This window comes from Crotalus tigris, unplaced genomic scaffold (genome assembly GCF_016545835.1).
Source record: "Crotalus tigris isolate CLP2741 ecotype Arizona unplaced genomic scaffold, ASM1654583v1 scf7180000018525.42219311030:4301911, whole genome shotgun sequence".
NCBI classification, from domain to species: domain Eukaryota; kingdom Metazoa; phylum Chordata; class Lepidosauria; order Squamata; family Viperidae; genus Crotalus; species Crotalus tigris.
The window spans coordinates 110,220-126,060 of NW_024097057.1; the positions used below are offsets into that span (position 1 = coordinate 110,220).

General features: G+C 45.4%; 1 protein-coding gene across 3 annotated transcripts in view; it reads left to right on the forward strand.

The window, feature by feature from the left end:
- The window catches only part of AIFM3 (apoptosis inducing factor mitochondria associated 3), a 57,011-nt gene that overhangs the window by 30,961 nt on the left and 10,209 nt on the right, over positions 1-15,841 (forward strand). For all 3 annotated transcript variants that reach the window (XM_039353452.1, XM_039353453.1, XM_039353454.1), the window contains 10 exons: positions 92-136; positions 2,082-2,178; positions 3,119-3,231; positions 5,569-5,655; positions 6,000-6,091; positions 8,703-8,833; positions 10,963-11,078; positions 11,170-11,241; positions 12,608-12,671; positions 15,513-15,589. In XM_039353452.1, the coding sequence (XP_039209386.1) occupies positions 92-136; positions 2,082-2,178; positions 3,119-3,231; positions 5,569-5,655; positions 6,000-6,091; positions 8,703-8,833; positions 10,963-11,078; positions 11,170-11,241; positions 12,608-12,671; positions 15,513-15,589 (894 nt within the window). The remainder of the gene's footprint in view (positions 1-91; positions 137-2,081; positions 2,179-3,118; positions 3,232-5,568; positions 5,656-5,999; positions 6,092-8,702; positions 8,834-10,962; positions 11,079-11,169; positions 11,242-12,607; positions 12,672-15,512; positions 15,590-15,841) is intronic.

The window sequence follows — 15,841 nt, forward strand, 5'->3', positions numbered from 1 at the left end:
CAGCTGGTTTGGGATTATAATGATCAAACACTTATTTGAATGAGAGTGAAAGTTGCATCACGAAACATGATGACGTTCTTTCTCGTTCCAGGTGAAAATTGAGAAGGAAAAAGTGTACATCCGAGCAAGCAAACAGGTGAGCTGTAGGGCCCCCCCCCCAACCATCATTTATTCTTCAGGGCAGCTTCCCTTGGGGAGTCAGGAGAGTTTGCAGGCCAGGAGGCTGGTGGGACCCAGGCCTGCGCTGGCCACTAGAGTGGAGCCCTTGAGGACCAGGCTGTTCTTCCTTGTGGTGCCTTTTCAGATGAACACCTTTGCTTAAAAGGCTGAGCTTTTGTGAGCGGCATTTCCTGACCCCTGGTGCCTTGGACTAACCTTGGTTTGATGGAAAGGGTACTAGTAAACTCCTTCCTATTGATGGTAGAAGTTGGAGCTAGGTTCACACAATCTGCTAATCCTAAACCAAGTTTTACTAATCACAATTGCTGTGTTGTCGCCATAGCTTGCACTCAGTTCAATTCACAATTTTGCTGTGTCTAACGCCAGTGTGGAATGGCGGGCAGAAAGAGTGTTCCCACCTGTCTAGCATTCCCTACATCAGAGGCCTCCAAATTTGGATTTCAACTCTCAGAATTCTCCAGCCGGCATGGGAGATTTAGGGTGCTGCACGGATTAATCTGCATTTTGTTTCTTCCTGTCCTATTGAACTGGCAGGAAGGGTATACTCCGGGTACCTAGAGAGCCTAACCCCCCTTTGAATCCTCATCCCCTCTAAGATTAAACTGGCCCCATCCCTGCTGGCCTTTCGTAAGGCCTTGAACCCTGAGCTTTGTGCCTCAAAAGGCCTGGAAGGAGCCCATCTCCTGGCTGGGCAGGCAGCTGGTTAGTGAATGCACGGGTGCTATGCGTTTAATTTTTAGTTTCTATTTTGTCATTTGTGTATTTTAATTATTTGATTGCAAGCCACCTACAGTCATACAAAAGAGTCCTGGGTAGCCATATAAATCAACTAACTAACTGAATGAATGAATATAAATGAATGAATGAATGGATAAATGAATGAATATAAATGAATCAATGGATGGATGAATATGAATGAATGAATATGAATGAATGAATATGGATGGATGAATATGAATGGATGGATGAATATGAATATGAATGAATGAATATGGATGAATGAATGAATGAATGAATATAAATGAATGGATGGATGGATGGATGGGTGGATGGACAGATGAATGAATGAATATAAATGGATGAATGGATGAATGAATATAAATGAATGGATGAATGAATGGATGGATAAATATAAATAAATGAATGGATGGATTAACGAATGAATAAATGAATGAATATAAATGAATGGATGGATGGATGAATGAATGAATATAAATGAATGAATGGATGGATGGATGGATGGATGAATATAAATGGATGAATGGATGAATGAATATAAATGGATGGATGGAGTGATGAATGAATATAAATGAATGGATGAATGAATGGATGAATGAATATAAATAAATGAATGGATGGATGAACTAACGAATGAATATAAATGAATGAATGAATATAAATGAATGGATGGATGGATGGATGGATGAATGAATATAAATGGATGGATGGATGGATGAATGAATGAATATAAATGAATGGATGAATGGATGGATGAATGAATATAAATGAATGAATGGATAGATGGATGACTATAAATGAATGGATGGATAGATGCATGAAAATGAATATAAATGAATGAATGGATGGATGGATGGATGGATGAATGAATATAAATGAATGGATGGATGGATGCATGAAAATGAATATAAATGAATGAATATAAATGAATGAATGGATGGATGGATGAATGAATGGATGGATGAATGTGTGTAAAACAGCCTTTCCCATCCTGGGTGCCTTCAAGTCCTCCATTCCCCCCACCAGCATGAGAATTCTGGGTGCTGAAGTCCACCTTTCTGGATGGGGCCCCAGTTGAGGAGAACTGGCCGTAGGCGTAGGGATTGGGGGGTTGCCTGCTTCCATCCGGGACTGAGTTGACCTGGCCCCTTCTCACACCCCAGGCTCTTCAAGCCCAGAAGCGGACGAAGGTGATGGCCAAATGCATCTCCCTCAGCAACTACAGCATCAGCAGCACCAACGTGCTCATCATTGGGGCAGGTACTGGCTGGTGGAGACAGGAAGTAATCAAGGGGGAAAGGTTTCAACCTGGGGGGGGGGTTTCAAGCCCTGCTTGGATGGGTGTCCTCCTGGGGACTCCACTAAGTGGCTCAAGGAGCAGGTGTAAGGACCCACCCCACTTGGCATCTTAAGAAGACAGAACTCTTGGAATAATTCTTCCAACGGGCATCCTTTATTAAGAGAAAATGGTTGCAGGCGTTCTAGACAGGATTTGGGGTCCAAGCTCTCTCATCCAAGGTTTTAAGGGGTTCCCCAGTAGCCCCACCCAATCACCCCCTTCTTCCAGCGACAGTCTCAGGCATTACACTCCCACCCCCTTTTCATTACTGCCAGCTGGGTGGAGACTTCAGAGAGAACTACATGAAGGTAATAGCCCCATTGTTATGGTTAGTCCTTTTGGTGATATCCACATCCAGTCCCTTTGAAGTGTACTGAAGGAAGTGAGGGCCATAAAGCCCCTTTGTTCACCCCCTTCCCTTCATCGTATGGCAGAATCCAGAGAAGGCAGAAATGGGGCTTTCTATAGTTGATAAGTAGAGATGAAATATAATTGGATTCTGACATCAGGGATGTCCATCCATCCCTTCAGAGGTCCAAACTGAGTCTGGTTTTGCCTGGATTTTCAGAGAATTGTGGGAAAACCCACGAGGACACCGCCATTGTGGAAGCCCGATTCAGTTATCCGGATCGATTTTCTCATTTATTCTGAAAAATCCATTCAGTCGGGGGATTCGGTAGAACTGTTTTTGGATCAAACCTCCAAATCAAACCATTGTCCAGCCCAATGGACGCCTCTGGGCTGGAGGGCACCGTCCCCACTTCCTGGGAGCCTCTGGGAGGGAGGGAGAGAATTCCCTAATGGGGAATTCTCAGCTGCGAAAACATGGGTGCTTCCACTGACGGTCACTTCCTCTGGCAGGTCCTGCTGGGCTGGTGTGTGCAGAGACGCTGCGTCAAGAGGGCTTCTCAGACAGGATTGTGATGTGCACAATCGATCGACATTTGCCCTACGACAGGCCCAAGCTGAGCAAGGTTGGTGCCCACCTAGGAGTTTCTCCAAGGCTTTCTCCAGGGCAATGGGTGGCCGGTCCCATTTTCTTTCCTATCCCCAAGCCCTGAGAGTTGAGCCTCTTTGAATGAAACAGAATTCCTTGTCGTGCAGTTCACGGATGTCCGTGTAACTTGTTTCATCCTGGATTTAAGGGCAGAGTTAATACGGAACCTCTGCTCTTTCGCCTAAAAGAGACCGAAATTAAGCTTCCACAATCTCTTAACGAATCAGAATCAGCTGATTCTGAGCCTCCTAGTCCAGCCCCCTGCTCCAGTACTCCAGGATTTTTGAAAGATATGGTGCAGTAGGGTTCTGAGATAACGTCTGCCAGCTCCTTCAGGACTCTGGGATGTAATCTGTTGGGTCCAGGTGATTTATATTAATCAAGGTTGGATAGGTGTTCTCTTACCATTTTTTTTTGCTTATTTTATTTTTTATTTCTGGTCTGTCTTTTACAGTTAGGTTTTGGTAGGTTGGGCTATAGTTTTGGGGGGTGTGAAGACTGATGCAAAGAATGATTTAAGCAGCTCTGCTATTGTTGCTTCCTTGCCATTTAGTGGATCGACTGTTTCCTTGACTTTTTTCTTGTTACTTATATATTGAAAGAAATCTCTTTTTGGTTCTGGCTTAATGGTGCTGGGCTGAAAAAGTTCTGCCCCTCTATAAGACACTCTTGACCCAGGGAAGACTACAGAAGATTCTCAGGTGGGTCCCCAAGCAGTCTTCCCAATGGTGTGTGGGAATGACCTTGGGAGACAGGAGGAAGAACTGCAGACTAGACAGCAACCAGATAAGAGGCAGCTGAACCCCCAAAAGAAACGAGGGCACGGGAAACGTCTCAGAAGAAACCCTGCCTAGTTCCTTGGACTGTAAAGATGAGGGGGGAGAGGTGTGCTTTCAGAGTCTGGTAATGGAACCTTACAATAAAGTTAGAGTTGCTACTTTTGGTTGTGCTTCTTGCCTGGACTACCTCACAACAATCTTACAAGCCTGAAAGCACATCTCTCCCCCGTCACCTTTACAGTCCAAGAAACTAGGAAGGGTCCCGTCTGAGATGTTTCCCGTGCCCTCATTTCTTCTGGGGGTCCAGCTGCATAGAATAGAATAGAATAGAATAGAATAGAATAGAATAGAATAGAATAGAATAGAATAGAATAGAGTAGAGTAGAGTAGAGTAGAGTAGAGTAGAGTAGAGTAGAATAGAATAGAATAGAATAGAGTAGAGTAGAGTAGAGTAGAGTAGAGTAGAGTAGAGTAGAGTAGAGTAGAGTAGAGTAGAATAGAATAGAATAGAATAGGAAATATAGAATAGAATAGAATAGAATAGAATAGAATAGAGTAGAGTAGAGTAGAGTAGAGTAGAGTAGAGTAGAGTAGAATAGGCAGATTATAGAATAGAATAGAATAGAATAGAATAGAATAGAGTAGAGTAGAGTAGAGTAGAGTAGAGTAGAGTAGAGTAGAGTAGAGTAGAATAGACAGATTATAGAATAGAATAGAATCGAATAGAGTAGAGTAGAGTAGACAGATTATAGAATAGAATAGAATAGAATAGAATAGAATAGAATAGAATAGAATAGAGCTTGGGACCTTGGAGGTCTTCTAGTCCAGCCCCCCACCCAAGCAGGAGACCCTATACCATCTCAGACAGGTGATTGTCGAGCCTCTTAAAAGCCTCCAGTGATGGGGCACCTATAACTTCTGGAGGCAAGCTGCTCCACTGGCTAATTGTCCTCACTGTTAGGAAGTTTCTCCTTAATTCCAGGTTGCTTCTCTCTTTGATCAGTTTCCAACCGTTGAAGATAGCAGGAAAAATGAGAAAAAATGAGAAATGAGACAATGCTGTGGGAATTCACTGTTCAGCAGAGTGATGGCACGGGGGAGAAAGCTACCTTTGGGTCTGGTTGTTTTGGCATGTAATGCCCTATAGTGGCGTCCTGAGGGGAGAGATTGAAAAATAGATTATGTCTGCGATGTGAGGGGTCTGTAGAGATCTTCTCAGCCCTTTTATCTGGCTGTTCCCTCTTCTCTTGTCTCCCAAGGCCATTCTCATAGACCAGGGGTCTTCCAACTTGGCCCTTTTATGACTTGTGGACTTCAACTCCCAGAATTCCTCAGCCAGGCACCGTGCCTGGCTGAGGAATTCTGGGAGTTGAAATCCACAAGTCATAAAAGAGCCACGTTTGAAGACCCCCGTCATAGACTATTATACCTCCTTAGTGAAACCCTTCAGGTGTACGTGAACACCTGGCCAGCCTGGCACACATCTGGAAGGCTTTTAAGGAGTATCTAAGAACAAAACTGACTTCTGCTTTCAGTCAATGGATTCCCATGCTGACCAGATTGCTCTGCGTCCTAAAGAATTCTTCCGCACAAACGACATTGAAGTCCTGACCGAAATGCAGGTGAGGTTGGTTTCTGGGGGGGGGGGGGAAGGGAGCTTCAAAATGGGCCTGGCTCTCTTTGTGGGATGTGGGAAGGGAGAGTCCATGTGCCATGTGGACTCAAAAATGGCCTTTGTTATTCCTCCAGAGATGGTTTGGTTTAACCCACCCTTTGGGGAGCTGCTCTACTAAAGCTGGACCAGTGGAGGCTTGGTTTCATCTCCTAAAATGGTGCAGGATGGGTGCAATTGACTCCCTGAATCCTGTCCCCAGAGTGGACTCTGTCTGTTTGGGTGTTGCTCTGATGGAGAAAAAAAAACAACAGTGAAGAAATTACCGTTAATGTCCCATCCATCTTGTTTCAGGTGGTGGCTGTGGACGTCAAGAACAAGACCGCTATTTTCAAGGATGGGTTTAAGATGGAGTATAACAAGCTGCTGCTGGCAACGGGAAACACGTACGTGGGCCCAGGAGGTTTTGCACCAAATGTTGGGGTCTTGTTTTTCAGGCACATTTGAGCCCCAAATGTGTCGGAGAAAGACTGGCTGAGCCAGGGGGAGGAGTCAAATGGGGAATTAGTCTGGAACCTTTAAGTATGCAGGATAGAAAATGGAATCTTTAAGTATGCAGGATAGCAAATGGAATGGAATGGAATAGAATAGAATAGAATAGAATAGAATAGAATAGAATAGAATAGAATAGAATAGAATAGAATAGAATAGAATAATAAGGATAGGATAGGATAGGATAGGATAGGGAATGGAATGGAATAGAATGGAATGGAATGGAATGGAATGGAATGGAATAGAATAGAATAGAATAGAATAGAATAGAATAGAATAGAATAGAATAATAAGGATAGAATAGAATAGAATAATCAGGATAGATAGGATAGGGAATGGAATGGAATGGAATAGAATAGAATAGAATAGAATCTGGAAGGGACCTTGGAGGTCTTCTCCTGCTTGAGCAGGAGATCCTATGCCATTTCAGACAAGTGACTGTCTAGACTCTAGACTCTTCTTAAAAACCTCCAGTGATGGAGCGCCCACGATTTCTGGAGGCAAAGCTGTTCCACTGCTTGATTGTTCTCATTGTTAGGAAGTGTGCAAGCAGGGTTCAGGTTGCTTCTCTCCTTGATTAGTTTCCATCCATTGTTTCCTCTGGTGCTTTGAAGAGTAAGTTGACCCCCTCTTCTTTGTGGCAGCCCCTCAAATACTGCTATCATGTCATCCCTATTTCTTCTTTTCTCTAGACTAGCCAAATCCAAATCTTGCAGCTGTTCTTCATATGTTTTAGTCTCCAGGCCTTTGATCATCTTAGTTGCTTTTCTCTGAACTCTTTCCAAACTCTCAACATCTTTTTTATAGTGTGGTGAACAAAACTGGTTGCAGTGTTCCAGGTGTGATATACATATATGTGATTTTGATTCTATGCCTCTGTTTATACAACTCAGGATTTTATTAGCTTTTTTGGCTGCTGCCACATACTGCTGATTCATATTTAAGTTATCATCCACTAGAACTCCAAGGTCCTTCTCACAGTTACTGTTTTTGAGTCAGATTTCACCTAATCTGTACTTATATCTTTGCTTTTTCCTGCTTAAATGTAAAACTTTGCTTTTCTCCACATTAAAACTCATTTTTTGGGGCACGGCCCATTATCCAAGTTTGTCAAGATCTTTTTGGATCCTGAGCTTGTCTTCAGGGGTGTTGGCTATTCCTGTCAGCTTAATGTCATCTGCATATTTGATGAGTTCCCCTTGTATTCCCTCATGTAATTCATTAATGAAGATATTGAAGAGTCCTGGGCCTAAGACAGAACCTTGTGGTACCCCACCGCTTACTTCTCTCCATGTAGATGTAGTACTACTCATTGAGGACTACTCATTGAGTACAGTTTGTCATCCAGTTACAAATCCATCTGATGGTTATGTTGTCTATTCCACATTTTTCTAGCCTACCAAGGAAAGGTTGTGGTCTACTTTGTCAAATGCCTTGATGAAGTCTAAATATACTATGTCCACAGCATTTCGCTGATCTAAGTTAGTCACTTTGTCAAAGAACGAAATAAGATTGGTTTGGCATTTTAACAAACCCGTGCTGACTACTAGTTATAACTTTATTTGTTTCTAGATGTTCGCAGATCTGTTTTTTTGATAATCTTTTCCAGGATCTTCCCAGGTATTGATGTTAGGCTGAGTGGTCTGTAGTTTCCTGGGTCTGCTTTTTTTTCCTTTCCAGGTGTTCTCTAGAGTTTTACACATTTTTAAAAACCATGGTTAACCCTAATCCATTTTAGACCACATAGGAGGAGAGCTGTGTATGCTGGCCAAAAAACAGGAGGAGACTGAACTATTTTATTTATTCATTTTAGATTTTCTTTATCACACTTTTATTATTTTCATAAGCAACTCAAGGCGGCAAACATACCTAATAATAAGAAGGATGAACATGATAAAAGTCAGGAGCTGCAGTTCCCTTTCTTAGGGATGCCTTTTGCTCAAATGAGGTAGCCAGGATTCTGTTGTTGTTGTTGTTAATTGCGAAGTCATGTCCGACCCATCGCAACCCCATGGACAACGTTCCTCCAGGCCTTCCTGTCCTCTACATCTTCTGGAGTCCATTGAAGCTCACGCCTCCTGCTTCAGAGACTCCATCCAGCCACCTCATTCTCTGTTATTTCCTTTCTTCTCTTGCCCTCCATCTTTCCCAGCATCAGGCTCTTCTCCAGTGAGTCCTTCCTTCTCATTAGGTGGCCAAAGTACTTGAGTTTCAACTTCAGGATCTGGTCTTCTAAAGAGCAGTCAGGGTTGATCTCCTCCAGGACTGACCGGTTGGATCGCCTTGCAGTCCAAGGGACTCGCAGGAGTCTTCTCCAGCACCAGAGTTCAAAGGCCTCCATTCTTTGGCGCTCAGCCTTTCTTATGGTCCAACTTTCACATCCATACATTGCCACTGGGAAAACTGTGGACCACGACTAAGGAGACTTTCTCCCTGGTAGTCTCACTTGCCCTTGTTTGATCTTTAGAGGATTCCTTGCCCTGACTCTCCAATCTCTCCTTCCAGACCCAAAACGCTCAGCTGCAAAGGCAAGGAAGTGGAGAACGTCTTCACCATCCGGACCGTGGAGGATGCCAACCGGGTGGTCAAAGTGGCCACTGGCAAAAACGCCGTCGTGGTGGGAGCCTCTTTCCTTGGTGAGCAAAAGGCTGCATCAACGGCTTCGGAAGCTGAGCCGATTCGTAATGTGGTTTCTTTACTCTGAGCTTAGTACGCAGTAGGAACCAACGGTCGTGGTTTACTACCTAGGGTCTACGGCTTAGCATGCAAAGCAAATCCTGCTGCTTGTAATTTATTGTACAAACCAAGATTGATGGTTTAGTACAATGTGTGAACATCGGCCCAATATTTCTTGAAAATTAAACTCTGGCCCCAAGATAGAGATGTGGGGGGTTTCCCCGTCAATTGTTTTTTTCCTCGTTTCGCCCAATTTGACCTGTTTCAGCAGACGGGTTGTTCTGTATCAAGCAAGGAGGCGGCTGCTAGCTATTACTTGATACAGGCAGATTAACTCCACGAAAGGGTTTCATGCAAATTACTTTAATTCATCAGGCATCCTCAAGACATTAACTTACAGTTACTGTAGAGATTCTTCTGAAATACATGTCATAATCTGGACCCATCACATAGGTAAAAACAGAATAGCTTCTTCTATACCAGTGGTGGTAAACCTATGGCACGGGTGCCAGAGGCGGCACTCAGAGCCCTCTCTGTGGGCCCGTGCACCGTCGTGATCGGGAGCCACCCAGAGTTTGTTATAAGATGGGCAGCTATGTAAACGCCTTAAATCAATAAGGGATAGCCAGTAGATTATTGATCAATAAATAAGATCAATAGAAATGTCAGGGGATATTGCCTTTCTCTGTTCTGCTTGTTTACTTAGAATAGGCCCGTGGCGGTGAACCTATGGCACGCAAGCCACAGGTGGCACAAAGAGGCCTCTCTGTGGGCATGTGCACCGTCGCCCCAGACCTAGGCCTTCAGCTGGGTTTTATAAAACCTTTTCGCTTTAGGTCTCCGCCGCCGTATGCAAAAAAAAAAAAAGGTTCAATCAATCAGTCAATTTCAACTTCTCGCGGGAAAAAAAATGATCTTGCAGAATTGGAATTGATTGATTGAACTTTTTAGTCCCACCCAGTTTGCCGTTACCACCGCAGCCACGCCCACCCAATGGGCCAGACCCAGCTAACGGGCCACACCCACCCAATGGGTCACACCCACCCGGCACTTGATGATGCATAAGTGGGTTTTGGGTTGCAGTTTGGGCACTCGGTCTCTAAAAGGTTCACCATCACTGTTCCATACTAACGAAGCCAACAGATGTCATGGCTGGACTTCATAGAGACTTTGCTGACTGGCACGTAGCCAGGAAGTCCGGTAATTAAAGAAAAGTCCCTCCCAGTGGCCAGTCCGAACACAGATATGGCCAGGTAACATAAACTGTGTTACCCCGAAGGCTATCCCTTAACGGGGCAGTTCTTAATTCCTAAGATAGTTATTTATTTATTTATTTATTTATTTATGAGACTTATATACCACTTTAAGTGCAAGCACTCTCTAAGCGGTGTACACCAGTAAGCAATGTATATATATATTTACATTGCCCCCAACAATCTGGGTCCTCATTTTACCTACCCCGGAAGGATAGAAGGCTGAGTCAACCTTGAGCCGGTGAGATTTGAACCGCTGACCTGCTGAACACAGTCAGCTAAAGTGGCCTGCAGTACTGTTATATACTCTTAAGGTGACCAACCGTCCTCCTTTAGGGAGGACAGTCCTTCTTTTGTAAGTTTTGTCCTCCTACATGTCCTCCTTTTCGATATTTGAAGACAAATCTGTAAATCTCTGTATTCGATCGATGCCGATCTGATCCGTTGCGTGTGATGTGATGTATTTGTATTTGACCTGACGATTCGTCAAGGCTCGGTACAGTGCGGCGAGACGCGATTATGAGACACATGCTCTCCGCACAGGAGAATTGTTTTGAGAGAGTGCGCCGCGCGCAAGAGTGCGCGTCACGCAAGTAGCTTTGCTTACTTCTTACCGAAACACGACAGGGCACACACGCACGCATTAGACTCACTTTTTTTCCTTCAATTTATTTGTGTCCTCCTTCTAGTTGTAAAAGAGTTGGTCACCTTAATACTCTGACTAGCACACGGCTCTTCTGCCTTTGCGCTGCACCAATCTGTAGGACCCCCCCACTTGTCGTGGGTCTTTCTGACGGAACCTTCCTAATATTCCTGCTCCCTCTGCCGTTTTGCAGGGATGGAGGTGGCCGCCTACCTTTCGGAGAAGGCTCACTCGGTCTCGGTGGTGGAGCTGGAAGAAACCCCTTTCAAGAGATCCTTTGGGGGAAAGGTTGGCCGAGCCCTCATGAAGGCAAGGCAGCCCGGAGGGGGCCTTTGGGGAGGGGCGAGCCTTATTGGGAATGTTTTTCAACCTGCTCTCCCCCTCCTCTCCCCTCGGACAGATGTTTGAAAACAACCGAGTGAAGTTCTACATGCAGACTGAAGTGTCGGAACTGCGGGAACAAGAGGGCAAGGTAGAGCCGGATGGATGGAAACTAATCAAGGAGAGATTAAGGAGAAAGTTCCTAACAATGAGGACAATTAACCGGTGGAACCGCTTGCCTCCAGAAATCGTGGGCGCTCCATCACGGGAGGCTTTTAAGAAGAGACTGGACGGCCACCTGTCTGAAATGGTGTAGGGCAGGGGTAGGCCACCTTGGCTCTTTTCTGACTCATGGACTCCAACTCCCAGAATTCCTGAGCCAGCATGGGGGAACTATGGCTCCCTTGATGACTGGTGGACTTCAACTCCCAGAATTCCTGAGCCAGCATGGCTCAGCTTGGAAACCTCTCCCTTTCCTCTCAGCATGGCTGGCTCAGGAATTCTGGGAGCTGAAGTCCACCAGTCATAAAAGAGCCAAGGTTGCCTACCTCGGGCTTAGGCCTAGGTCGCTTTATGACTCATGGACTTCAACTCCCAGAATTTCTGAGCCAGCATGGCTCAGCTTGGAAACCTCTCCTTTCCCCTCAGCGTGGCTGGCTCAGGAATTCTGGGAGTTGAAGTCCATGAGTCATAAAAGAGCCAAGGTGGCCTAGCCCTGGTGTAGGGTCTCTTGCTTGAGCAGGGGGTTGGACTAGTAGACCCCCAAGGTCCCTTCCAGCTTTAGCGAGGCTTTGGGGCCCCTCAAGACCCTCCATTGAGCCTCTGGTTGGATGAGGCAAGCCAAGGGGGGGGGGGAGGCCAGTCTTTTTGCAAGCTTTGGAACAAGTAGCCAAGTGAAAAAGGCAGGACACCTGCATTTCTGCTGGGGAGGCCAGCTCTGTAGACAGGATACCCGGTTCATCATCTCTGCCACCTCCTGTGTCTTTGGGGAAAATACGAATGTCGAGAAGAGAATGGGGCCCTTCCCATCTTTGCCAACGGTCTTCTAGCACTTCCCCAACCTTGCCCCCTCCGTCCGGACATGACTTGACTGCCATCCCCATCAGCCACAGGCCCTGCAGCCAATATCCTCCAATACTGGACTCATTTTGAGAGCTTAGGATTCTGCCCCTGCACAGAGTGAGGAAGGCCACCGTGGTGGAGGCACTTCACAAGACCACGGGTGACTTCCTTGGACCTGGGCAGGGGTGGAGGAGGGAAGGGGAGGGAAAGGAAGGGGAGGGGAGGCTACTGGACGGGCTTCCTTATTCTGTTTTCAATTGCCCGGAGCTTAGAAGGTGGCCAGGATCTTTCAAACAGGATCTCTGTTGGAAACAGCCCAGCCACATCCATCCACCCAAGAAGGGGTGGGACGACTCTCCCACCCAGCAGCGCCTTGTTTTTCTGGCTTCAGGAGTGTCTCAAACAAATCAATTTGTTTTTGTTTTTAATTGGCTGCATTTTATCTTTCCCCAAAGCTAAAGGAGGTGGTGCTGAAGAGCGGCAAGGTTCTTCGGTCAGATGTCTGTGTGATCGGCGTAGGTAAGTTGCTGGAGAGATTTGGGGGCATGGCCTGGGGCAGGGGTAGGCAACCTTGGCTCTTTTATGACTCGTGGACTTCAAATCCCAGAATTCCTGAGCCAGCATAGCTTTCCCTTTCCCCTCAGCATGGCTGGCTGAGGAATTCTGGGAGTTGAAGCCCACGAGACATAAAAGAGCCAAGGTTGCCTACCCCTGCCCAAATGCCTGAATTTTGATCATGTGACCGTGAGGGAAAAATATCTAAATATTTAAATCAGAGGTTTTCAATCTTAGCCCTTTTATGACTTGTGGACTTCAATTCCCAGAATTCCTGAGCCAGCATGGAGGAACTATGGCCCCCTCATGGCTTGTGGACTTCAACTCCCAGAATCCCTGAGCCAGCATGGCTCAGCTTGGAAACCTCTCCCTTTTCCCCCCAGCATGGCTGGCTCAGGCATTCTGGCAGTTGAAGTCCACCAGTCATAAAAGAGCCCAGGTTGCCTACCCCTGGTATAGACTAACGCGGGTGCAAAAGGGAAGCTGGCAAAAGGGACAGCATTGACTGTCAGTAAGACAGTCAGAGCTGTGAGTAATTAGAGTCTATTCACAAGCAAAGCCAGTGGGGAAATTGGCATGAAGTGCAAGTTCCTCCCATTTCTTTTTCAATGTCTGGTCTCCCTAGGCCAGGGATAGGCAACCGTTGCCCTTTTATGACTCGTGGACTTCAACTCCCAGAATTCCTGAGCCAGCATGGAGGAACCATGGCCCCCTCATGACTTGTGGACTTCAACTCCCAGAATCCCTGAGCCAGCATGGCTCAGCTTGGAAACCTCTCCCTTTCCCCTCAGCATGGCCAGCTCAGAAATTCTGGGAGTTGGTCCACCAGTCATAAAAGGGCCAAGGTGGCCTACATCAGGTCTGAGGGCAACCAAGGTGAAGATGGCACCAGGACTGCACAATCAAAGTTCACTCTCTCCATGTGTCACATGCTTTGGTCAGTTGTACTTGGCCATCTTGACCTTTTGGATAACCCCCTGGGGATGTCCCTGACTGCTCCTGTGTTTTGGAGAGCCTTCCTTGACCCTCCCCACAATGACAGCCCCTATTTTAATCATACAGCTCTGTCTGTCCACCAGGGGGCAGTACATAGCTGAGAGTTGCTGTGTTTGACAAAAAGTTGGAATCAAAAATTGGAATTAAGATTGCTGGGAGAAATATCAACAACCTAAGGTATGCAGATGATACCACTTTAATGGCAGAAAGTGAAGAGGAACTAAAGAGCCTCTTGATGCGGGTGAAGAAGGAGAGTGCAAAAATTGGCTTGAAACTCAACATTAAGAAAACCAAGATCATGGCATCCGGCCCTCTCAATTCCTGGCAAATAGATGGGGAAGAAATGGAGGTAGTGACAGATTTTATCTTCCTGGGCTCCAAGATCACCGCAGATGAGGATGCCAAGAAATTAAAAGACACTTGCTCCTGGGGAGGAAAGCTATGGCAAATTTAGACAGCATACTAAAAAGCAGAGACATCACCCTGCCAACAAAAGTGCGTATAGTCCAGGCTGTGGTTTTCCCAGTTGCAATGTATGGCTGTGAAACTTGAACCGTAAAGAAAGGCTGAGCGCCAAAGAATGGAGGCCTTTGAACTCTGGTGCTGGAGAAGACTCCTGCGAGTCCCCTGGACTGCAAGGCGATCCAACCGGTCAGTCCTGGAGGAGATCAACCCCGACTGCTCTTTAAAAGGCCAGATCCTGAAGTTGAAACTCAAGTACTTTGGCCACCTAATCAGAAGGAAGGACTCACTGGAGAAGAGCCTGATGCTGGGAAAGATGGAGGGCAAGAGAAGAAGGGGACGACAGAGAATGAGGTGGTTGGATGGAGTCCCTGAAGCAGGAGGCGTGAACTTAAATGGACTCCAGAAGATGGTAGAGGACAGGAAGGCCTGGAGGAACGTGGTCCATGGGGTCGTGATGGGTTGGACATGACTTCACAATTAACAGCAACAAGATTTTTGGATGGGGGACCATCTGGAGATTCTAGGACTGTGACTGAGCTGGAAGGGAGACGATGGCAAAATACTTCTGTATGGTTGCCCAGAAAATTGTCCCTGAAGTAAGTCACAGGACTCAGTGAGGAGAGTGAGAAGAGAGATTATATTTGGCACCGGCTGGTTCACAAAAACTGAGGCAATAAACGAGACAAAGAGACCAGAGATGAAAAGAGGCAAAGAAGTCTACATGATGCCAAGAAGTCTACATGAAATACCCACCTGTTGTCTGAAAAACGTGTGTTTGTGGAAAAGAGAAAAAGTGAGAAAGTAAAGTTTTATCTATGACAGAGACATCCTTGCATGAGATAATTATTTGATGTGATGGAAACCGGGATCCACTGAAGCCATGAGAGAGTATGAGAAGGAAGTGATGGCCTGACGGGGAACCCAAAGTGTGCAGGACTTTGGCAGCGAAGCAGCATCAGCATAAGCTCAAGGATGCTTTTATTTTGTTCATTTAAAGCATTTTAATTCGCTTTCCCACCAAAAAGCCAGAACATGCTACAGGCCACCAAAGAACAACCACCACCTAAAGATAGTGACGAGCTAAAAATTGTAACTTGGAAGGGAAATAGAAGGAGGAGGGAAGCGGGGGAAAAAACTTACAACAAAGCACCAATTAGTAATTGGGACTTACAATTGTATTATTTCCAGTTTATATGGACAGTCTATCCTTGTCTGATTTATGAAGCAGATGGCGTTGTCAAGGGTAATTGGCACTTGGAAATGGTCTTTTCTGTGGTTCAGATGAATGGGGCTGGGGGCCAAGAGTCCCTCCCACTGTTAATGCCCCTCTTCTCTTTGGTGCAGGAGCCACGCCAGCCACCGGCTTTCTGAAGCAGAGCGGTGTTCATCTGGACTCCAAAGGGTACATCGTGGTGAACAAGGTAGACGCAGCCCAGCAGGCCGAAGAGGGAGGAGCTGGGGGTTGAAGTGGCTGGTTAAACACTGGATATTTTATTATTTTATTTTATTTCATATTTTATTTTATATTTTATATTTATATTTTATTATTTTATTTTAGTTTATTATTTTATTTTATTTTATTTTTATTTTATTATTTTATATTTTATTTTATATTTTATTTTATTTATTATTTTATATTTTATTATTTTATTTTATTTCATTTTTTATTTTAT